At 43.9% G+C, this 23618-nt stretch overlaps 1 protein-coding gene across 3 annotated transcripts in view; it reads left to right on the top strand.

Annotated features, from left to right (window-relative positions):
• The first annotated feature begins 200 nt into the window (after nt 1-200).
• LOC132983041 (nectin-2-like) overlaps nt 201-23618 on the top strand; it is a 78237-nt gene continuing 54819 nt past the window's right edge. For 2 of the 3 annotated variants that reach the window (XM_061049258.1, XM_061049257.1), the window contains exon 1: nt 205-646. In XM_061049258.1, the coding sequence (XP_060905241.1) occupies nt 559-646 (88 nt within the window). In that variant the 5' untranslated portion in view covers nt 205-558. Of the gene's footprint in view, nt 647-23618 lie in introns of all 3 variants that reach the window. The other variant, XM_061049256.1, reaches the window with a different exon arrangement.

The raw sequence follows: 23618 nt of genomic DNA, 5'->3' as shown, positions 1-23618 counted from the left end.
TTGCATCGTTGCCATTTTCCACTCAACCTGCAACGCACACTTTTCTAGAGAGAGCACTTTGTTGTGTTCACCAATGTAAATCTGATTTTGACGATTTCAACAAGTTGTCCCCCACCTCTCGTTGGTCCTGGTGGGATTTGTTTTTTTGGGGGGGGGAAGTTTGGCTGTGACGCCTCTTTAGCCTGATGACATCATCCAGCCAGTCCCACTCAGTCGGACAGCCGCGCGCTCACACATTCAGATAGGCTAGTTGTTGGAGCAGAGCGAGCGCGCCTTCAGTTCATTACACCTACACAGCTCCAGCTGGGGGGAATATTCACCTGTGCGCTGCCAGGACCAGTCCACGAGGATTTTCCCCATTTATTGAACAGACTACTGTCTTAAAGGTGCAGTGAGGGACACTTACAGGAATCTCTATCGGACCCCCTGCTCTGTCCTGAAGCCGAACAAGTTTTTAAATTTGCCTTGAGTGAGTGGTAGGCTATAGTACGCCGAAACTGACCGAAGGTTTCAGTTATACGTGCGCTTCGGAGACAGCGGAGAGGACCGTAATCAACCATGGCGAGACATGACGCCCGAAATTGGCACGACTACTCAAAAATGACCGGATTGCTCTGCTTGGTGGCGTCGATACTTCTACAACACGGTAAGAAATGACCTCTTGTGGAAACTTGATCATGTCCATTCCCTTGTAAGTAGCCCCACTGCCTTTCATCTCTTCTCACAGCTTAAATAATTGAAGAGGCGATAAATTTAAACCTGACTACCACCTGTCAGGGCGGTGACAGGAGGCAGGTGATTTTTCTTATTCGTTGAAGGCTACTGGCGAGGTTTTCCGTTTATCCTTTAACATTTTAAGAATTTTGAAATTAAATGGTTTCATGACACCGTTTTGTATTTCCTCATTCTCACCGAGTTTGGTGTCATGAGCCATCTGTGTCGCTCTTTGACCCGAGTTTCGGTCAGTGACTCAACGCCATGTTTAGTTTTCTAAGGTGTGGCTCTCTATAGCAAGGTGTTTAGTCGCAGGTAGGCAACATCTCTTGTGTCCTCTTGGCCTCTTTAAAATTGAGCCACTGTTCCAGTTTGCCCTTCGTAGGCTACTCTTTACCCTGAAGCCACCCTTTATACTCCAACACACCGTCTCTTTTTCTCCCCTCTGCCCGCACTTCACCCTCTATTAGTAACAGTTCAGTGGAGAAAAATGGGGCTGGAAAGAGCTCATAATGTAGGCTACTTGTGTGTAACAGTGGGGGGTTATAATTTGCCCCGGTGACAAATCGTTTGTCAGCTTACTTTGCAATTGTTCCTTTTTCAGTTTCCACTCCAATTCTATTGGTAGTTAGTTTATTTTATAAATGGGGGGGGCATCCATTGCCTCTATAGCAACCTGTCTAGGTTAATTATTCAGGTGTTTTCCAGTCCACTTCAGTTTATTGGCCTACAGGTACCACTGCCACAGTGAGTAGGTTTTAAAAATGAGAGAAAGAAAAACATTCCTGGCATGTGGTTAACCTATTACCATATGAATGTGTGTGGCATGAAACCAGTTCAACATATTCTCAGCTTTCTTGCTAGGCCAGCTATTTGTTTTGTGCTGTAATTGGGGCAAGAATGTAGGGCTAGAATCCATCTAGCGTGCTGGAAAAGATACATTGTACATTTCCAGTAGAGTACAGTAATGCTGTTGATTGTGGTGTTGTTGTAATCACGACTTATAAGCACATCTCCCGTTTTGACTTATTCATGCACTGGACCTTTTTTTTTTTTTCTGTCCGATTACATGTTACACTACACAAAGTGCTCGTAAGGGGGAGAAAAAGTGGGGGAAACGAAACAAAAGGTTTTACATATTTATGAGTGAGAAAACATACAAGTCCCCTAACCAGTACAAGAGAAAACACTGCTCTTCATTTTCTTTCTTTTGAGTCATTTTTCAAAGTGAACCTCTGACCTCCTTTTGGGTAGTAGTTAAGCTTTGCTACTTCAATTCTGCTACCGCAGAGCTGAAACTTTTCACTTGTCTACTTTGCATTTTTGGTTTTCCATTCCCTCTCAAGTGGTGACAGAAACCACTTACACCTCCACCTTCCATCCTCTGTCTGAGAGCGGGAGAAGAGATTTAATTCTCTGCAAAGTTTTCAGTATAATGTGGCTTAGCTGGAGTCTTAAAATACAACTTGGAATTTGATGGGTTTTTAATTAAGGTATAGGCTGCTTTAGCTACTCATGTATATGAAACTTAATAGAAGCTGACAGGTGGGGGTCCAAGTCTAAGCTCTGAAATTACACTATAATACCACCCCCAACCCCAAGTCAAGGTTGAGAGGGACCATGGATGTGGGTCAGAAAGGCTTGGCCCATTACCATGGAGATGTTTTTATTGGGAGAGGGGTGGGCTTGTGAGGGGGGGGGGAGTTTTGGCGGGGGGGATGTAGTATGAGGCTATGGCAGCATTGTCTTTCTGGCTGAGTAAGCTGCGTGCGTGCAGGGGGTGGCTGGCTGGCTGGCTGCCTGAGAAACTGTTGTGCATGCAGGGTCAGGGCCGGGGGAGGAGGCCGCTTCCTTCTCTGCGCACAAATAATCCAATGTTTGTCTTAGTGTACCTGAAAGCCTCCAGCAAACCTCATTCAGATGCAAAAGATGTTCCTTATGACTTTGAGAGTTTTCGGGGGAAACAGGTGGCTTTTTTTTTTTTTTTGCAGGGTGGTTTCAGGATTTGCTGGAAAACCTGAACGGGCAGTGCCCCCACCTCCTCTTTTTCCCACCCGCCACTTGAAACCTTCCTCTCTCCCGCCATCCCTCCCCCTCCCCCCCCCCTTTGAGAACATACAGGGCCTTGTTCTCGTCTCATTCTTATTTTCAGATTTTTTTTTTATTCTTTTCTGTCCTTTTGTTTGAATGACGGTAGTTATTAGTTTATTCTAATGGCCTCACCTCCCTCCCCCTTTTCTCCCCTGCTCTCTTTGGGCTGAAGGCCATGCTGTTTATAACAGAAACAACATGCAGACAGTAAAATAAACAGCACGTGATCTGACAAAAGACAGTCATCATGGCTGTAGGATTTCTGCTCAGTGGGAGACAGGGTGTGTGTTTTTTGTCTCACATAATCTCAGCACTTAATTTCGTAATATCTCATGAAAATATATAGCATTCTCTGCCCTCCCTCAAACACACATCTAAAACCACCTCTAACCCTGATGAAGTTATGTTTCTTTTGGCAGTCATACTTGTGCAATAACTTGTGCAACCACTATTAGCTCCAACATTTCTCCTCCACATGGAGACATTCTGTGTGAATAGTTCAGTCCTGCCAAGCCTGAAGACATTAATCATTACAACTGTGAACTAGCATTACACTCTGTCTATTAAGAGGAAAGTAGTTGATGGATCATCGTGGCTGGAGATCCCCCCCCCCCCCCAATAAAAGAAGAAGTAGTAAGTCCTTAGTATCTCATTAGTCCCAGTGGAGTGCTGGGCTTCAGTCTTGGTTTGGTTTTGTCTTAATGGCTGTCGCAGTTAGGTCTTGTCATTATGTAAATGAGCCGTCCTTGCCCCTTCGCACCGGCCCTGTAAATGTCAGAAGGATTTTGAAAAGGTCAGGTGTGCGTGTCTATATGTGTGTAAGAAAGCCTCTTTCTGGTCGTGGCATATCGCCGCCGGTATGGACACACACACAAATACACACTTCCTGAGCAACCTTCCTGTTCAAATGGCACATCAATAACCCCCCCCCCACTTCCCACTATAATCACCATTAAGAGATCATTCATTCAGAGATAAAAGTGTGCTTGAATTTACAGCTTAATGGAGAAGTGAGAATGTTACCAAGCGTGTGTGGGTTTCCACATTGACACTGTGCGGCAGAAGTGGTCCCATTAATTTTACAAAAGTAGATTGTTAAAAGACTGAAGGAAATATTTGGCCTTTTACCAAATGATTTTAATGGCTTTGTTATTTAACCAGGTGCACTACGTATCAAAATATTTCAGCTAAGTGGTTATATCAAATGAGTGCCTTGAAATAAAGTAGCTCTTATCAAATGATGGATTGAAGGATTTTTAAAAGATGCATTGAAAGAAACTGAGAAGGAGATTTCTTTACCTTTTTTATTTTGGTGCTACACAGATTAAAAATATTTTTTATCCTCTACATTTTACAGAGTTTATATTTACTGGAACTTTGATGATTAGGTCCCTATTGAGTTTCTGTTGAATTTTCAAGTGAGCAGAAACCGCATCCATCAGATTTATTGTTGACTTGGCAAATATTATCGGAAAGGACGAAAGGCGCTCAACTGAAGGAGGTCGATGAGCCTGTGTAAGTTTATCTTGTTGCATATCATGCCGCAGTACTGGACCACGAACACAAGGGAGCATAGACATACTCCCACGCACCAGTTTACTTACAGCTTGTGATGAGTAAGAGCATGACCCTGAAGATTTCCAGTCAGATGATTCTAATAACCAGAAAGTGCCTTGAAAGTACAAGTAAGCATTTTTGTTCACTTAACAGGAAGTTTTATATCATCTACTTTGGAAATCCTATAATCTTGTTTAGAAATCACATGAGGAATTCCTTCTAAACACGCCTTTCTTTTTTAACAGACTATATAATGACAAATTTTACTTAAAGGTCACGTGTTAAACTCCTTCTCCACAAGTTTAAAGAGGTCTAAGAGCTCACAAAACATGTCTGTGAAGTTTCTTGATACAAATCCACTCCGATCCTGTATTTCAGCATGTCTATAAACCCCTCTATTTCAGCCCTGCTCAGAACAGGCTGTTTCTGTGTCTGTAGCTTTAAATGCAGTTGAGCTGGGTTCGACCACGGCCCTCTCTGGAAGGGCTAGGGCTTTCTTGCACCATGCCCAATTGTTTATAGTGAGAAGGCAGACTCAGAGGGCAGAACAAACACCTAGCTGTGGGAGTATCACCCACTTGGGGGAGGGAAAAACTCCAAACAGCCTGTTTGAGCACACATTTTCTGAAACTTGGAGCAGGCAAAGGACGAAGACAGACTTTTCTCGTAATTGGGGGGTTTGTAGCCTGACTAGGGACACGTATTAGTGTTCGAAAAACATGTTAAAGTATTATACATAATATATGACCTTTAATATTTGTGGCTTTCCTGCAACAACAGAGCCAAAACAAGGAGGCTCTTAGTCGGAAGTCCCTCCTTCTACCCTCCCCCGGAGTGTTCTTGCTGGATAGATTGTGTCCTGTCTGTACTGAGGTCACACTAAGGGCCCCCCACCGGGATGTTTGTATTTGGCTCCCAGGGTTGCCAGACTGCCGGAGACGGACCCCTCTGATCCAAAAGAAAATGAGCTAAATTCCTTGTCTTAGATGAAATGCCAAATGTCATTCACATGAAAAGGTGCAGCTGACGGGTTTCTAAAAACAAATCCGTGCTTGGGTCTGTGTTGAGTTTGGCATAGGTGTTCCTTTTTTAAACTCATATCTCCACTTCAAATCTGCGTGCATTAGCTAACAAGCTGCCGTGAGTTCACTGCAAGAGACCACTCCATAATGTACTCGAACCACCCACGTATTTCTACATAATGGAGAGTTTTAAGACACCACTATTTTCAGGAGCAGCATGCCAGCAGCTTATCTTGGGTAGAAATGCTACAAGGCATGTGGCTTACTTTGTTTTTCAGTCACACACACTCATTTCCACACCATTAGTCAAGATACCTCCTGCCAAATCTGCATTTTCCTCTGTCTAAGACACCCCAGATGGAATTCGGGGAGATGCAGGTCAAAGCCATTCCAGCTACGCCTATGTGCAGAACAAGCAGTAATTCCAATTGAAAACCCATTGAAAGTCGTCCAAACTCTTTAAAATAAAATCCTGTTAATTAACTAGACTTGGGAGATGGGTGTCTCTGTGACCCAGCGCTGTTGAAGAAATCATCGAGGAGGAGCAGAGCACTGAGTGGGGGCTGAGGATGTAGACATTTTCAAATTCCACGGCGCAGCATCTTGGCAGTGGTTATGAAGGAGGATATAAAAAAAAAACCCTCTTTTTTAGGGAGTTAACTAAGGAGGCCAAGAATTATCAGCTGTAATTTAGTCGCACCCCCATCCCTCCTTCTTCTTTTAAAGCCTGAGACTCATTTAATTGCAATGGATCCTTCCATTGTGCACTAACCTTTCTCTTCTTATTATTGTTACCTGACCGGCCTGTCATCTTTCTTCTCCTTCTTGTGTCTTTGTCACAATCTTTTATTTCTGAAATCCCCCCACTGTACACTCAGCACATCTCTGTGCAACTCAGCACTGAGGCCCTTGACTGTGTCCTCCTTAGCGTGTTCCTACACACACACACACACACACACACACACACACACACACACGGCAGCTCATTAGCAGTCACCTTAATGTGTCTAAATGTAGTTTGCGAGGTGGAAGGTGGTTTGCGTTATTGATCTGGTATTGAATGTTGGATGATGCAGTGCCCTTATGTGATATTGAAAACATTTAGGGCTCGCTCTGTCGGTGTGACAGTGGCATGAAAAATCTCTCTCCCCTCCTCCTCATCTATTCCCTCGCAGCGTCCCCTCTGCACCCCCAGTTTGTAAAATGTTGAGATGCATTTGCTCTTTCTAGCTCTTCTCTCCTCTCTGTTTACACATTTGTATTCCCTTTTTATCCACATATGTAACCAGAAACATTATAGCTATTTTGACAATTTTGTTACCTATCTGCACACCTCTGCTCTTCACAGCCGGAGGTGCTGCATCTTCATCACATCTGACTTTGACAAGGTCATGTCAAATTCACACTTATCATAGGCAGTGTACAGGCGGGCTACAGGAGGAAATTGAATTTTCTGTGACAGGGTCTTGTCAAGGCTCCGGGAGCTGGATATGAAGTCAAGATCCACCAAAACCTTCAGCAAACCAATTGCTTCCAATTCTGCCAGCTTTCCTGCTGATCCCTGCAGAGTTATCATAGGGACAAAGTGAAATTACACGCTGCTGTAGAATCTAGTATTCTTACACGATATCACTGCAGATATACGAGATAAAAGAAGACTAGCGATACTGAGAGATAATGCACAACAGGTTTATTTTTCATGAAAGTACGCAGCGAGTGTTCTTTTGTTTCACAACACAAGCAGTGCTGGAACGATCCAACAACTCTGATATCAGCGCCTTGCTATTGTTACACTTGTTGGTTTAAAAATGTGCCACCATGCTTCGCTGATAAGCAAGCAGCGCAGCCGTCATTGGTCCCCAGAGCTTCGAAATGGCATGAGCATTTAAATCCTTCCCTGAAGCGAACAGCACATTAAGGTCAAACAGAAGCAGCAGGTTTATTCAGTTATCAGGCCTGTGTTTTGTCAACAGGGTGTGCTGGGGTTTATTTGGTTTGGCACCTTAGGGAGAGCGAGCCCTCGACTCATCTCCTTCAACTGTTCGACTGACTGCCCGTCTCTCTAACCGGACATTTGCTCCCACCCACTTCGCTCCCTTCTCTCTCTCTCTCTCACTCCCCCCTCTTTACTTCCACTCCTCCATCTTGATTCATTCTCTCTTTGCCCTCTCTGTCTTCCACTGTTTATGCTCTTGTCTAATGCCCCAACTTCCTTCTTCTCCGTAATTCGGTCTGCATAATTGATCCTTTTGCTCAGTAAACTGCTGTCTCTTACTGTATCTTCTTTTCCTTCTCTCTTGTCCCGCTCTTTGTTCTAATTCCCTTCGTTCTTAGTCATCAATCCCTCGTCTCTGCTTCTGTAATTGGAATGTCTGTTGCTTTCGTCTATCCTCTTACTCTCTCTTTCCCCCTTAATCTCTCTCCATCTCTTCTTCTCTTCTTTAGCTTTCTTCCTCCTCTTGCTCTGTCCCACTGTTCAATTCCCTAGTTGTCTCTTCCACCTATGTCAGAGTTTCTCTATAAGCCCGTCCAAACTGCCTGTGCTACTTTCCTTCTCCTCCTCTTATTTGCTCCCTCTTTTCTCCCCTCTTACCCCCTTAACAGCCCCCCCCCCCCCCCCGCCTTCCATACAGGCATTTGCATTGCAGGCATCTGCACCACCCTTCCTCCTCTAACGAGGTCTTCTGCTTCTTTTTTCTTCTGCACATCAATCATTCACTCTCTCCCCCTTTTCACACACTCTTCCTCCTCACCCTCGTTCTCTTCTAATGGCCAAGCACACCTCCTCCCACTCCATCCTGGTGGGCATTTTTTGAAGGTTAAGTTGCTGTGACACTTTTACAGTGTTTCACCAAACCCATCCCCCTCCCCCTGATTGTCTCACCCTCCTTTCCCTCTGTCTCCCCCCAGCCACGACACTCGTCACCGCCACATAGCACAGAAAATACATAAGTCACGGACGCATGCACTCAATTCTTGGGGACATTTGGGCTGATTTGATGGTTGAATCACTTGATTACTGTACAGAGGACAGGAAAGGGGATGTGACAGAAGAAAGTCGAGCGAGTGAGCTAAGACGGGAGAAATGGAAACAGATGCAGGATTTTATTTCATTTCAGTCGAGCTAACCTGTCTTGCAGTGGCGGGATCATACTGACAGTGTCCACTCCCCTGCTGCTACATTCTGTCACACACTCATCTCCCCCACAGGGAGTGACTAGGCCAGTAATAAAGCTTGACTCATCTAACCAGAATCTCACACTGAAGCTGAAAGGGGGTGGCTATGTTTGAAGAGTTAATTCCAAGTGAACAAGTTAATACTTCAACAGAACACTGGCCTTGGTACACTTCATGTTCACTCTTTTGGGAGGATTATGTCTGAGGGATACATAAAACATGCTAATATGCTAGATAATTGTCCATCCAAGCCAATATATGCTGAATATCTAGTGTTTATAGTAACATGCATACAAGCTAGAATTGTCTTCAAAATGTCATTGTTCCAGGCTCTACTTTTTTTTAACATGCTACAAAACATAAAAACTAATTTCTCCAAAAGTTGTCCATAAAGAGTTTGTACGCCAAAAGTGTCAAATATAGTCGATATTGGAGATGCAGCGAATGTGAAAATCATTCAATTACAATAACAATTTTGCCGTTTCAGATACCAATGTTGTTTTTCATAATCTTATCTGGTTTTTAATTGATCTAGGAGACTGGATGTATTTAAACTGTTCTTAGTAGTCCGTCCTCTTGTAATGTGACGAGTCTTACAAACTTCATGTCGCTAATCTTTCACAGAGACGCCCGGCCGGTAAGGCGCCCGGTAAACCTTTTCTTTCACATTTGACCATTAAAATAAATCAGTTTGTCCAACAGATGACATCTTCTGACAAATTAAAAACTTCTTATCTGAATCTGAATATACTCAGCTGCAACTGAGCATGCCACATTATTTGCAGATGTGCTGTAACAGGGCCCATATTAGCTGTTACAGATGTTCAACCTGTTTATCGATGCATCCCTAGATTGTCACTGATACCTATAGTCAAAACCAACAACAACAATGTGTAATTAAACGGAACTGAAACTACTTCAATTGACATGAATATTTGTTATTCTTCAATCAAACATTAGCATTATTAAAATATTTTGTTTTTTATTCTTTTGTTTTTCTCTATCATCATCAGGCAGAGAATATCTTTGGTTTTAGACAGGTGATCTGGCAAAACAAGCAATTTTATCAAATTCTCTGCGATGGATATATCACAATTTTCAGGCATGAATAAATAATTCATCTTGAAAACAACAGGCAGATCATGTTTTATAGCTTTAGTTGCAACTCTAGAATATGGCACAGCTTTATTTGTATTCAGGTATTACACATATTATTACATGTTACATGTTATTACATTTGCAAAGTATATGTTCCCTTTTTGTTAAGCAGTGGATTTTTGTTTTTGTTTAAAATTCTCAATAAACCATGTCAAAATAAATTTTTAACTGTTTAATTTATTTGAAAAACAAGAATTCAGCATTCACCAGCGGCGACCTTGAGATGTTGTTTTTCAGTCCAGGCAGTCAGCTGGCTGCTGCTCGACGGGATGATGCACTTGGTGTTAACTCAACACAGACGCTATTGTTCTCAGCCTGGGCTTAGAGACCCTCCTCTCTCTCTCTCCCTCTCCCTTTCTGCCTCCCCTTAGACTGCCCCCCCCCCTAATCCAGGTGAGCAGAGGGAGACCAGTGAAAAGGCCATCTATTGTCCTCCCTCTCCCCCTCTATTCCTTCCCCTTGCACCACACCTGTATCAATGAACAGAGCTTCCTTTGAGTGGCGGCCCTAGAGGGAAAGTGGCTCTGTAACAAGAGATGATTGCTAGTTTTTCTTCAAATGGAGGCGGATGGAGGCTTCTTTTTGTTGTGTGGATGGCCCACTGTGATGGCTTTTTTTTTTAACAGGTTTTTTTGGATTCTAAATGTTTCTCACGGGGCATTTATGTGCGGAAAAAGTCAGATATTTGCCAGTTGGTTTGCGATGTCGATGTTTTTTGCCTGCATGTATCATACACTCGGTCGTTACTTGCCGCTTGCTCTCCTGGCTTCCTATCTTGTCCTCTTTAGGAAGAGCCGGCAGGGAGGGGATGAGAGCGGAGACGACAGAGAGCAAGAAAGACGCTATCTTCTCTGCTGACTAGTACTTGTCACCAAGGCCCCTCTGGGTGTTTGCTCGCTCCCTCAGGTTGCTGGGAGCCATCTCCTGAACCCTTCTCCTGCCTTTTTTTTTTTTAGAGCTCTTAAAGGAAACACTTTAACCGCTTACCTCTGTCCTTTTTCTCTCTCTTCCCCACTTTTCTTTTCTTGCAACAAGCTTGCGGGTGATTCGTGCACCAGTGATTCATGAATTTCACTCTGGCATGGCAAAGTCACAGGAGAGGGGGGGCATTTGTGTGTGTGTGTGTGTGTGTGTGTGTGCGTGCATGGATTGTGCATTTGAACGACGGAAGGAGGCTGCATGCTTGGGGGAAAGGTAGAGGGAGAAAGAGAGCGGGAATGTGTTCTGATGCCAGCCGTGATTAGAGCGGTAGCACTAGCCGTTTAAGCACACATTTAAATAGACACAGCCTCTGGTAGATGGGGGAGGGGGGGGTGGTGGTGGTGGTGGGGATGCAGTTCCTCTCCTTGTGTAAACTAACACAAGCATTTTCAATTGTTCTGGTTTTAAATAGAAGTCCCCCAGGCTCCACCAACTTTTCCTTGTTCATTTGTTTATCTCTCGATCTCCCCCTTTTTTTTTTCTCTCTCTCTCCACCGTCTCACTCTCCAGTTTGTTCTTTACTCTAGACACAGAATTCCTTTATCTGGCATAGTTTATTGATGTCTTCCATAGATATTGCCCCCCTCCATCCTCCTCCTCCTCCTCTGCATTCTTCTACATGACCCCCTCGAATGTCCTCATGTTGCTGTCATCCCTGTGCCAGTCAGTTCTTTTCCTCCCTTTCACAGTATCCCCCTCCTCATTCCTTCCAGATGACTCCCTTCCCATGTCTCCCCCCATCATCACCTCTCTGTCTCCCTCTCCTCCTCTTCATTTTTAAACACTTTTCCCTTTTTTGCATCTCTTACTTTTTCTCTCTGAACTTGACTGCTGCCCGTCTCAGGTTTTAGTGTCCTACTTTGACTTCATCTGCCTGCCCCCTTGCTCTTTACCTCTCTCTCTCCTCTTTCGGTTGTTTATTTACATAAAGAGAGATTGAGGAAGGGCTGTCAGGAGGGATTGATGGATGGTGAGAGGCCACGGGTGAAGGGATCTGGGTGTTTGATGGACGCTCTTGTCAGTCAGGATGCTACTTAAAGAATTGGCTGCTTGGTTATTGCTAAAAGGTCTTTGTGAGGAGGACTTTCCAGCTTTATTAAGACATTCACCTCCAAAAGCTCACACTCTTAGATCTAAAACAATTTCCTTAATGTGGCCTCAAAGGTCCCAATGATCTAAAATAAACAATTCTATAGATGTATATTGACATTTCCGAACATACAACTGCCATCACCGGAGACACTGCTGCACTGCACGTCTGCCCTTTAAAATGTTCATCCCTCGAAGATGACATAATTATGCGGTGTCAACGTGTGACAAGCTGAGCTTAGCTGCATTAGAGGAATTAATATGCACAGCGTAGGAGTGAGCCTGTCCATGATCTTCTAATTTTTACAACCACTCCCCTCAGCTCAGCTTGGGAAGCCACCACAATCCTGGAGCGAGTTACCTCCAAAGCCATCAGGGCTAATGTTTGATTCCCCCCCCCCGGCACATTTTAGACTTGTATGATTGCCATCTATTTTGGATTCATTTGTCCAGAATAATGATTGCTCTTCAGCTTTCATTTAATGCTGACTCTGGGGTTAATTGGCCTTAAAAGAATCAGATAAAGACTGATATAATGGTCAGGCCAGTCTGATCACAGATTTAATGAATAATTCAACAGTAGAACTAAAACTTGGTAGATTTCATGTGACATCTTGATTTTACTTAAGGCACATTTTTATCAGTTACTATTACTATTGTCTGTGTTAACCACTGAGTTAGATACTCTTTGGAGACATTAAGTCCTCTAAAACTGATGTAAAAAATAAATATGTCTCTTAGGAAGTAATGGTGTGTCATAAAAGAGTTATTTAACGTGCTTTGACAGAATGTAGAGACTTTTTGTTTCAGTCTGACACATGTTTAAAATTGTGTTATGACTAGCACCAGTGAGGAAGTGAAGTAGTGAGGAAGTGAAGTTGGAGTTGGTGCAGCTGCTGTGTGTGCCATATATCATAACATCCAGTACAGGTCAGTGCAGTGAGTGTTGCCTGAGATGTTTTTAGAACATTCAGTTTGAAATCTTTCTGCAGTACACTGACTGAGATAATAAATTGTAGAAGGAAGAGGACACAACTTGAACCAGTAAACACTTACACGTCACCCAGTTTTGCATTTGTCTGCTTTATTATCTACAAGGCCAGCCATGCACTAAGCTGTGTAATGTCTATGCCAAATCGGTAAACACAATGTAAATAAGAAACATGTGGAGCTGAATAGATTTGTTGACTTCAAGCGAAATGACAAACAATTCCCAGTTTCATCCTCTCATCCGTGAGTATTTGCTGCTTGTTTTGTGTCTTTTGTGAAAGATAATTTATTGACTTTATTTTGTGTTTTACACCGCTGAGAAGAAGTCACGTTGGTGTTGTGGAAATTGCCACTAACATGTTATGAGCCACATAATTCATCCTTTCAACTTCAGATGAAATGATGAGAAAAAAAGATTGTTGGTTGCTGCTAAGCTATGCAATTAATTTTTTATTTTTTGGTAGTTAAGGACTCACAGTAATACAGATACCAGAGGGTACCCGATAAATAGAGTTGCAAAAGTGCTTAAAAATCAAAATGTGTAGAGGTATAAGGCTACTCAAAGGCTGTCCTTACATTTGGAAGTCATGAGCCAGTGTAGCACAAAATCATTTACATCAAACCCAGAACCTCACTTGATTCTGTAACAGCAGGATGGACAGGAGAGAAACCGAGCTGCAGAGATCATGTGAATGGCATGCAGCGGGATGTGTAAGAAGAGGAGGGCAGTGCAGGCCTGGTGTTTGGAGGTGAATGTATGTTGGCAGTAGCTAAAGGGGGGGGGGGGGGGAAGAGTGAGATCACAAAGCGGGAGGAGAGAGAAGCCTGTTACTGAACCATCAGCAGCAGTAATGAGACACAGGTGCAGCCTAGGGAAGCACATCCCCTATCAGAGAGGATGATGGGAAGGCTAGAGAGCAGTCTGCGGTTCTGTACTACAAGACAAAAGACTCTTTGCAACGTTTCACTTTGATAGAACATTATTACTTATTAGCATGCTCCCCCACAGGAGTTCTTGAACAATCACCCGAAAACAGTAGGCACCCTGGGGACATGTCATTACTCTTGGAGCCCAGGCAGTTTTTTTTTTTTTTTCAAACTCTCCAATCATCTGCATCTATTTTGGGCTGCCAGTGCCTAGTTAAAAAATCATAAGAGCAACACATTTAAAAAAACAAGCCTGACACACAGTCACATCATAGGAATAATTCTGGGGCTTTGTTTGTAATTCATCAACAACTCTGATCATTCCATTTAGACTTGGTTTTCAAACATATGCTAATGAATGTGGAGCCAGGAAAAGCCGGCGTGTTGTTGCAACGCTGAAAGTGATTTCAGCACATGATTGTTAATGAACTTATATTTGGAGTTTGCTTGCTTAAAAACAGAAAATGTGTGGATTAGTTCACAAAATCTGCGAATCTCATGAAAATCGGTAAGCAGAAATGGGGGGGGGGGGGAAGATTAAGGAAGACCGAGGGGAGAATGTAAGGTGACAGATTGAGATAGTAGAGAGACGAGACGAAAAAAGGGGACAGGCTGCATAGGAAAAAGGTGTTAAGACAGCGTCAGGGGGATTGAATTAGAGGAGTGTGTGAGGATGTGAGAGGCAGATACACACTGTCTGCCGCAGGCTATAGGTGGGGTGACTGCTGTTGCTGCTATCCTTGTTTTTATACTTCACCAACTTTGAGATCAGTCAAAAGGCATGAACCAGATGGAAGGTTGAGGAAGGGAGGAAATCCCGTGAAAAAACAATTGAGTGCATGTGTGCAGAGAGGGGGAGGAGGGAGAGGAGAGTGTGATCGAGAACAGGTGCGGTCAGCAAGTGCGTGTAGTTGCAGGGGTTTGTTTGAGTGTCAGACATCAGAGAGAGTTAAAGAATGGCGTTTGTATTCAGCCAATACTAAGTGAGTAAATATTTTGGAAGTGCATGCTGCGGCACTTGATTGTTCTTTCAGGCAGCAGGCTGACTGGAAGAGGGGGGGGGGGGGGAGATAAAAGGGAAGGAGACATTGAAACTAAAGGAAACTGTGAAGCAGCAGCTATGTTTATTCCACCATGCAGAGACACGGACACAAACTGAGCTTTGTACCGTGCCTAGGCTAACTTAATGTTAGAGCTAGCTGTGTGACACTAGCATGCACTGCTTAGCTCTTTCCCCTTCATTTGCTGCCAAATGACACCGCTTACTCTGCTGCGGGGTTGCCCTCGCTGCCAGCCGCTGCTATCATGAATGAACAGTGTGTACTTCTCAGGGTCCCTACCTCTCCGCGGGGTGCTTCTCCGCGGGGCGAAGGTGTACACTGCAGGACGTAAGATGATATTCATGTTGAGGGAGCCGTGTTTGATGTGTCTCATTTTGTAGCGTGAGCATGAATAAACACATGCAAGTAAAACATGCACATGACCTCTGCGCTGCCCCTGCTGTGTTGTATGTATTTCCTTTTTGCTATTGTGTTAAGGCAGCACAACTCCAGTGGGGGATGAGGGATAAGAGGGGTCATTCATTCATCTCGCACACACACACACACACACACACCTCCCTGCAGGCCTTTCATCTTTACTCTCACAGGCTTCTCTTGTTCTGTCAGAGAGAGAGAGATTCAGAGAGAGAGAGTTAGAAAGAGAGAGAGATTGAGGAAGGATGTCAGGGAAGGAGAAGGGTTTGGATTAAAAAAAGGGGCAGAAAAAAGTAAAACAAGCGATTCCAAGTTTCTTGTCTCTCTGAAAAATCATCCGCCAAGTGGCCCCTCCCTCTAACTCCATTTGTGGAGAGAGTAACAGGTTGCTAAAGCTCTCTGTCTCTGCCTCCGTGCACTGCCAGCTCCTTTTCTCCTTCCTCCACTCTCCATCTCTTTAATTGTATCCTTCTCATCTCATCCCCTCATTGCCCCCCCCCCCCTTCCTCTGTCCATCCCTCGCTCTCCCTGGGGCCTGCCTCAGTAGGTCGGTTCCAGTCTGTCTGTTTGCTGATGACTCCACTTGGAGCAGATGTGATGCTCAGCAGCTGTTGCTCTGCTCTGCAGCAGCACCCACTCCCCCACTCCCCCCCCCCCCCCACTCCATCCTCCTCATCCCCCTCATCCTATCTCTCTCTCCCTTCCTCCCTTCTAAGGTCTCTTATGTTCTTATTTATCATCATGCTTTTTGTTCCCCGCCTTTTTGACTGTAAATTGGCAAAGTTAATTTAATATTTCATCCCCTTGTCTTCTCCGACGAGCCTCACCAATTCGTTTCACTCCTCATGCTTTCTGATGCAGCTGTTAACGTTCAAAGCATATTAGGGCTTTAGTCGTAACAATGCGTCTGGAATCTGTGTGTGTTTGTCTGCCACATGAATGCCAACTGCCACACTGCAATCATGAGAGACAATTGCAGGCCATTGATGGCAGCATTGTAAAGGGCAATGGGAGGGTGTTTTTTCAACATAAATCTGCAGAAGTGTGGGTGTTTGTGTCACTGATAAACAACAACACACTGTTGTTGTTCAAAGTTGGGCCCAGAGCTAGAATTAGAAAATCTATGTTTAGCTTGATGTTTAGATGTATAGAGACAAAATGGGACTTGGACACTCACAGAATGATGAAGTGGGTTTTATTTAGACTAACTCCCATCAGTGGCCTGTGCATCTTCTGTTAGACTTATTAGAATCCTTATTGGCTTTTCTGTGTTCATTTGTTTTCTCTCTGTCTCTGCCTCTGTGAGGATTAGCTGGCTGTTGAACTGAGCATCCTCTGACAGGTGCCCTCTTGTCTGAGATGAGAAGAGGCAGGAGGAGGAGGGAGGGAGAGGGGATACATGTCACTTTGATGACTTCAGCCTGGAGAAATTTGTTTCTGGACAGGCATGTGTGTGTTGCAGAGGGCGTGAGCGCGAGAATAAGCATGCGTGCACGTGTCACATCTGTAATTGGCTGAAGCTGCCGCCGCGCTCAAACCTCGGCCTCTGATCTCGTGGAAATCTGGGATCATCGTGGCAGATCTGCCCGCTAATCAGCACTCAGAACCCTCGCAAAGGAATCTCAAACCTGTGCTCCGCTCTGGAGGCTGGAACATCAACCCGCTTGGGATTAAATCGCTCCAGAAATCCCCTAATGGGAAACGTTACATGTAGACTAATTTGCAGATGTGGAGATAAAACTTTGTCCTTTGCGTGTGTGTGCGTGGGAGGTTGTGATTGCTGTGATGGTGTTAGTGCGGTTTCTGTGCACATGACCGAAACACTGATAAGAGATATTGAGCGCCACTTTGCCCCTGTGCTCTCAGATGATAAGATTATAACAAGGCCAGATCAGTGGTGGCTCTCTGTGCACTTTACCCTCCACATTCTTTTTTTTCACTGTGTTACGAGGATTCCTGGTGGCACACAGTACAGCGTCACCGGGAAATTCACAAGGGGGAATCATCACTCATTCCTGGTTCCCCTTTGAGGACTGCGCTAATTAGCCAGCGTCTGTGATTAGTTGGCTTGTGTTTGATGTGCTTCACTCGTCTCCCTCTCTGCTGAAAAGGCTGCCTGCCTGTGCTGCGAATTGGCTGTGAGGTGCACCAAATACACACTGGCAGACACGCAAAAAGAAGACACACATGCCCTGTACACAGCAGCAGATTTTTCCCTGCCTTTTGGAGACACTGCAGGTGGCCTCAGAGACACAGTATCAAACACCAGCAGACAAACACACACACACACACACACACACAAAGTCACATACATGTGAGCTACAGTGCTCTAAACCAAAACACCTACTGTAGCACTTCTACAGCACTTCTGTAGAAAGTTGTTAATATTTTACTACCACATACCGAGAACTCAGTTTACTTTCACTTAGAGAGTTTGAGCCTGTCATTGAAATTCCCCTGAAAACCCAGCTGTTACACTGCTTACTGTGGCAACACAGGGTGTGGGTGGCTAGCCGAGAAGTGGATTTACTTAACTTAACCCCAAGTGATTACAGCTAAAGATGAGCGAATTATGAATGTAATTAAATTTGTACAAATCCCCCCTTTGCTCCCCTTCTGCATTAGGTCTCAATGGCAAAGCAAATCCATGCTGCGTTTAATACGACACAAATAGGAGCGATTCCTTGGTGTGTGACAGAGCACCGTCTAATTGCACAGAGGCTGTGATATTGAAGAGGCCTGCCTGTCCTTGAAGCTGGTCACTGGAGCATGGCAGGGCCATCGCTGTCTATTCATACCCCATCTATCTGTTCCTCACTTTTCTGTTCTTTATTTGTCACTGTGCCTTCAGGGGGAGATGGTAAACAAAGGCGGCTCCAACCCAGTGTAATGACAACCTGAGAGGGCATGGCTCCAGCAGCTTGTTTGTTTTTTAGTGTGTCACCTGCTCCTCCTTATGATCTCTGGGAAGTGACTTCAATTTTCTGACAGTCAGATCAATTGCAGCATCGTTGTGGCTGCTGAGCTGTTACTGGCTAAAACCAGTGTTCATACTGGTATTGAGGGGAATCTAGATCCACCGCAGTTTACCTCTCAGCTAGGTCAAGGTGGATTCAAGTTGAATAAGCCCGTCTGTTTGTCTTCACAAACAACATCTATAGCATCTTTCCTGCCATCATGCAGCTTTATGTTTAAACTGAATAATTAGTTTTATGTGTACTATTTTTTTTAAATGGCCAATAAAATAGAGTGGTTTAATTCCCTTACATTCTTATGTTTTATATACTACCTCCAGGTTGGATGTAAAAAGTTAAGCATTTCTTAATTAGTAAGTGGAGTTCATCTAAGTCACTTTGATAGTTACTTATTGAGTTTTGTGGCCTTGGCTTCTGTTTGTACATGTAATAACTTATCAGTAAAGTTGATAAATCACATTCTTGAACGTCATTCCATCGAAACACATGGGATTGGATTCTTTTGTGACCTGAAATTGCAAGAAAAATAATTAAAGAAAGCTTATTAAGTATGTAGCTTTTGTTAGATGATAACTGTGTCTTGTCAGATTTTTTATTTTTTTTTCCGTCACTGTAGCGTTTTTTCCCCCAAGGATAATTACAATTGTTTTGCAGTATATCTTCATAATTGTTTTACTTTACTTTGGTTGTATAACTGGTGATGACACATTTTCACAGTTCTTCCTTTAATTATATTAACAGGGGGACTTGAGAGGAAATAACAATTTATACGTCGCGCTCGCTTTGATCTGTCTCCTTGAGCTGTACGTCTGTTTGTCTATTACTTGTTCATTCATTTATCAACATCAAAACAAGACAGCATGTTCCCAAGGCAAGTTGTCATAGTGACTGTCCTTCAGAGAATAATCAAAGTTGATCTTAACATTCAGTACAAAGTGAAGGGAGGAGGGGGGGGACACTTTCACACAACCTTCTCATACGTCCTCCCTGCTGTATATTACACTTCTGCTCCATTGTTCCTTCAAAGAAACTCTGGTCCAAACCTTTTTTTTCTCTCTCTTACATTCTATCCCCGTTTCATCCCCTCCCTCCTCAGTATCACCTTTCCCCTCCTCCTTTGTGGGAGAACTGATAGAAGGTATGTGTTAAAGTTTCATCTTACCTGCCTCCTATTGAGGCCTGGAGACAATAAGCTGTTCACCTCCACCCTCACAGCTCCCTGCAAACCTGCGGGAAGGAAACTGTGACTCAAACAATGCGGCTGTACGGATACACAAAGCCTGCCATCTCCTGCGCTTTAATTGTTCCACTTATCTTTTGTTTAACACTCTTATCATTTGGGTTTGTTTTCCCACAACCTACCTGTGTGATGTTTATTAATTGTCACCATTTACTAGCCTCATTGTTATAAAAATCTAATCTAAAAGCATGCACCCATTAACTCTTTTTTTTACTCTATATATACTTATTATGCAACCGTTTTCTTGGAGTATGACTTGAAATAATAATCAGTTCCAACTTTTGTGTTAGCAATTTTGTAAGAGCAGTCCATCTCTACTTTTTGTTTCACAGTGGTGGGTGTCAAATTTTGGATCATAACTCGCCTGTCCTCTCCAATCGTTCCCTGCAGACTTCTTTGCTGCCTCCTACACAGACATCAGTAATTCAATCCAGCTGGTTGTTGCTGGCGGTTGTGATGGACACAGTCATCCGTTTATCATAATATTGGGACACACCTCCTTGTTTGTTTGCTTGTTGTACCTGACCTTCTGCCTTCCATATGGCTGTCATTGATTTGGTAACATGCTGTGCGTGAGATCCTCCTGACAGATTGACTGTACTAATAACGGTCTCCCGCATTTTAATCCTTTAATGTGCATTATAAATTGGATTAGTCGCTCACCCCCTCAGCTTTGAATGACGGTTTCCTTGACCAATTGTCATGTCAGGAGTGGGCTGAGTGACAGCTCCTGACACAGTGGGAAGAGCAGCTGGGAAATGAACCCCCTTCCTTTGCCAAGGTGAAGCAAAGGTTGAATATTGTCAAGAAAAACGTGGAAAACAGCTGTGTTTGGATCTGGGGTGGGGTTGCTATGGAATTCCTCTCACTTTAACAGATGGCTATTTTTTTTTTCTAATTCGGAGAAAAAAAGATCACACCCTATCTGAAATATCCTCCCTGACACCTCGGTAGACTCTCACATCTGAGTGTTGTTAGAGGGGTGAAAATAGGACGCATAATCACATTATGTTAACAGCTGACACACTGAGGGAAGGATGTATGCACACATGCACACACCATATGATTGATTAAGATATAAGGAGACAAGCATACCTACCTTGGACATCCGTAGAAGGTACCTGGCACTTGTCTCCAGCTGTGCATTTGTGCCTGAACCTTGAATTCGTGGCAATTTAGGAAGTGAGATGCTTCACACCCAAAAACACACACACACACACCCACACTGCAAGGTAAGCTTACTGCAGGAGCCGATAAAGAAGTACAAGGTCTCAGTATGCATAATAGGAAATAGATTAGGATATTTCCCAGAAATGGAGCCAAGACCTGTCTGAAAAACATTTTCCCAAAGCCACAGATTTGAATTTCGTCCTTTCACACTGACTGCAGATCTGTCACTACGGTGGCCCTGCAGTTAAAACCCCCCCAAACTCCACACAGGGATAAAATAACATGCCCAGTACAATTACCGTGAGCAGCGATGGCACACAAGGCTAGAATGAAGAAGTCAGACGAAAAAAGAACCAGCAGAGTCACAAAAAGAACTAGTCAAGGAAGAGAAGAATGAGCCAGAGGGATGAAAAGGATTTATTCCAAAATGAAAAGACAGGACAGGCCTATTTCGCAGAGGGAGGGAGAGAAGGCAAAAAAAAAGAAAGTGAGCGATGCCGAGAGAAGGCGAGGGTGGTGGAGGTAGAATGATGTGCAGAGCCCGAGTAGACAAAGCAGATCCAGGAGCCGCAGGGGAGCCGGTTGTCTGTCAGCCATCCAGCCAGTAAGTTATTCAGTCACTTATTCAGTGGGTTTGCAGAGATAGCAGTGGAGAGGCCTTATGGAAGCAAGCAGTTATTTGTTTGGCTCAGGAGAGCTGTGTCCTTCTCTGCCCACAGTAAACTGCAGGTTACAAGAAAAACTTTACTGACCTTAAACGGGCTGAGCGCCAGATAAAAACATGCAGCAACATAAAAAACTGCCCTGATCATTTTTCTTTTTTAGTGTTTTATACTTTTATAAACCTCTACCAGAAGTCACTCTATTCCTTTTATGTCCCAGAGTGCTTCTTTATTCTTCGACCATCTCACTCCTTCACTCATTCGCTCCCTTTCCCCTTCTCCTGGGTCAGGTACAGTGTAGATGTTGGTGTTTATCAATAATAAAGAGATGAGGGGAGGAGGAGGGGATGAATTATTTACCCCATGGAGAAGAGTGCCTCTCGTGTGTGTGTGTGTGTGTGTGTGTGTGTGTGTGTGTGTGTGTGTGTGTGTGTGTGTGTGTGTGTGTGTGTGTGTGTGTGTGTGTGTGTGTGTGTGTGTGTGTGTGTGTGTGTGTGTGTGTGTGTGTGTGTGTGTGTGTGTGTGTGTGTGTGTGTGTGTGTGTGTGTGTGTGTGTGTGTGTGTGTGTGTGTGTGTGTGTGTGTGTGTGTGTGTGTGTGTGTGTGTGTGTGTGTGTGTGTGTGTGTGTGTGTGTGTGTGTGTGTGTGTGTGTGTGTGTGTGTGTGTGTGTGTGTGTGTGTGTGTGTGTGTGTGTGTGTGTGTGTGTGTGTGTGTGTGTGTGTGTGTGTGTGTGTGTGTGTGTGTGTGTGTGTGTGTGTGTGTGTGTGTGTGTGTGTGTGTGTGTGTGTGTGTGTGTGTGTGTGTGTGTGTGTGTGTGTGTGTGTGTGTGTGTGTGTGTGTGTGTGTGTGTGTGTGTGTGTGTGTGTGTGTGTGTGTGTGTGTGTGTGTGTGTGTGTGTGTGTGTGTGTGTGTGTGTGTGTGTGTGTGTGTGTGTGTGTGTGTGTGTGTGACTCTCTACCTAGCTGTGGTTATGGCTTACCTCGTCGTTATGTGTGAAAACATGTTTTGTCTCACCTCGACCGCACACGTACACACACACCTTTTTTGACTACTTTGCAAGTCGTTTTTATATCTTATGCATGCTTTCCCTTCGCTTGGCAGATGTTAAATGATTAAGTGAGCAGCGCATGTTGCTTTTCATAATGTTCAGGCTGATAAGAGGTGCGATATTCTGCAGCAAACAAAAGGAACCGCTGTGTTATGTTTGATGGATCAATTTTGCTCTGGTATTTTCACTCAAACTGACAGGATTCTCTTTTTAGACGTGTTTGACCGCCAGAGCTTGCTAGACCTCAAATAGTCTGTTTGTGATGCGTATATAACTGAGAATTGGAGATAAAGGCTGAGGGAGAGATAGAGGTCCAGAGGAATGTGTGCACAAGCTATTGTGTTTGTAATTTGATGTCAAGTTCCTGGCTATTAAATGGCCTAGAGATCCCATTGGGGATTTCTCCACTTTGCCAGTTTCTGATTTTTCTTAAACTCATGCATACTGTATAGACTCATTATGAAAGCAAGACTTAGATCACAGTCCAGATTAAGATGCATTAGGGTTTGGGCATTTTCGAGAGTTTGAAACTGTATTTTTAAGGGTTTTTCAATTTCCCTGCTGGGCCCTTTTTCATTAAGATGATACACTTAATTGAATTGGCAAATGCTTATTTTTGCAAATGATATTCGCTGCAGTCCTAGGGCATGTTTGTCATAAACAGGCAACTAAATAGGAATATGCATCAGTATACAGATGCATGTGTACACAAACACACACACACAAATTCATCAAACACACACCTCCCTGTGCCTATTTCTCCTCCAGCTGTTCATGTCTCCTTGGCACTTTGAAGCCTGCTCATGTCTCCCCGTGTCCCTCCCTCCAAACCCCCTCTTTCTCCTTCGCTCCCCTTCTGTTACTTTTCATGCATTTCTGCTTCCCTTCCTCATCTCTGTCTGTGTGTCTGACTCTCCCTTCTCTCTCTGCACAGTCAGTTATCAAATGTTTCATCATGTCACTGTGAACAAAGTGAAATGTAGCACCCTTTTCTTTTTCTTTTTTTTAAACCTTTTTTTTCCCCTTTGCTCCTGTTGCATCACAAGGGCTGTTTTTTTACCTCCTGTGTCTCCTGCATGCAACCTCGCTGTAACACCAACCCTATTTCAGCACTTTCTCTTTATTACAGTTCCCACTTAATTGACATGTTGATCTTTGAGTGCAGACCTTATGAGATAGCCTTTGAAACAGAGTGCTTTCAACCAGAAATCTCCAAAAGTAAAGCTTCCAGCATGAATGGATTATAGCAGGATGTCATCTGAGAAGTCCATAATGAGCAGTGGCTACTTCTAAATGTAGCTTTCCCATGTGCTATTGATTGGCCCCTTATAGAGAGCCAAAC

Source organism: Labrus mixtus, chromosome 11, assembly GCF_963584025.1.
Source record: "Labrus mixtus chromosome 11, fLabMix1.1, whole genome shotgun sequence".
Taxonomy (NCBI): Eukaryota; Metazoa; Chordata; class Actinopteri; order Labriformes; family Labridae; genus Labrus; species Labrus mixtus.
This window is presented reverse-complemented; position numbering and strand designations above follow the sequence as displayed.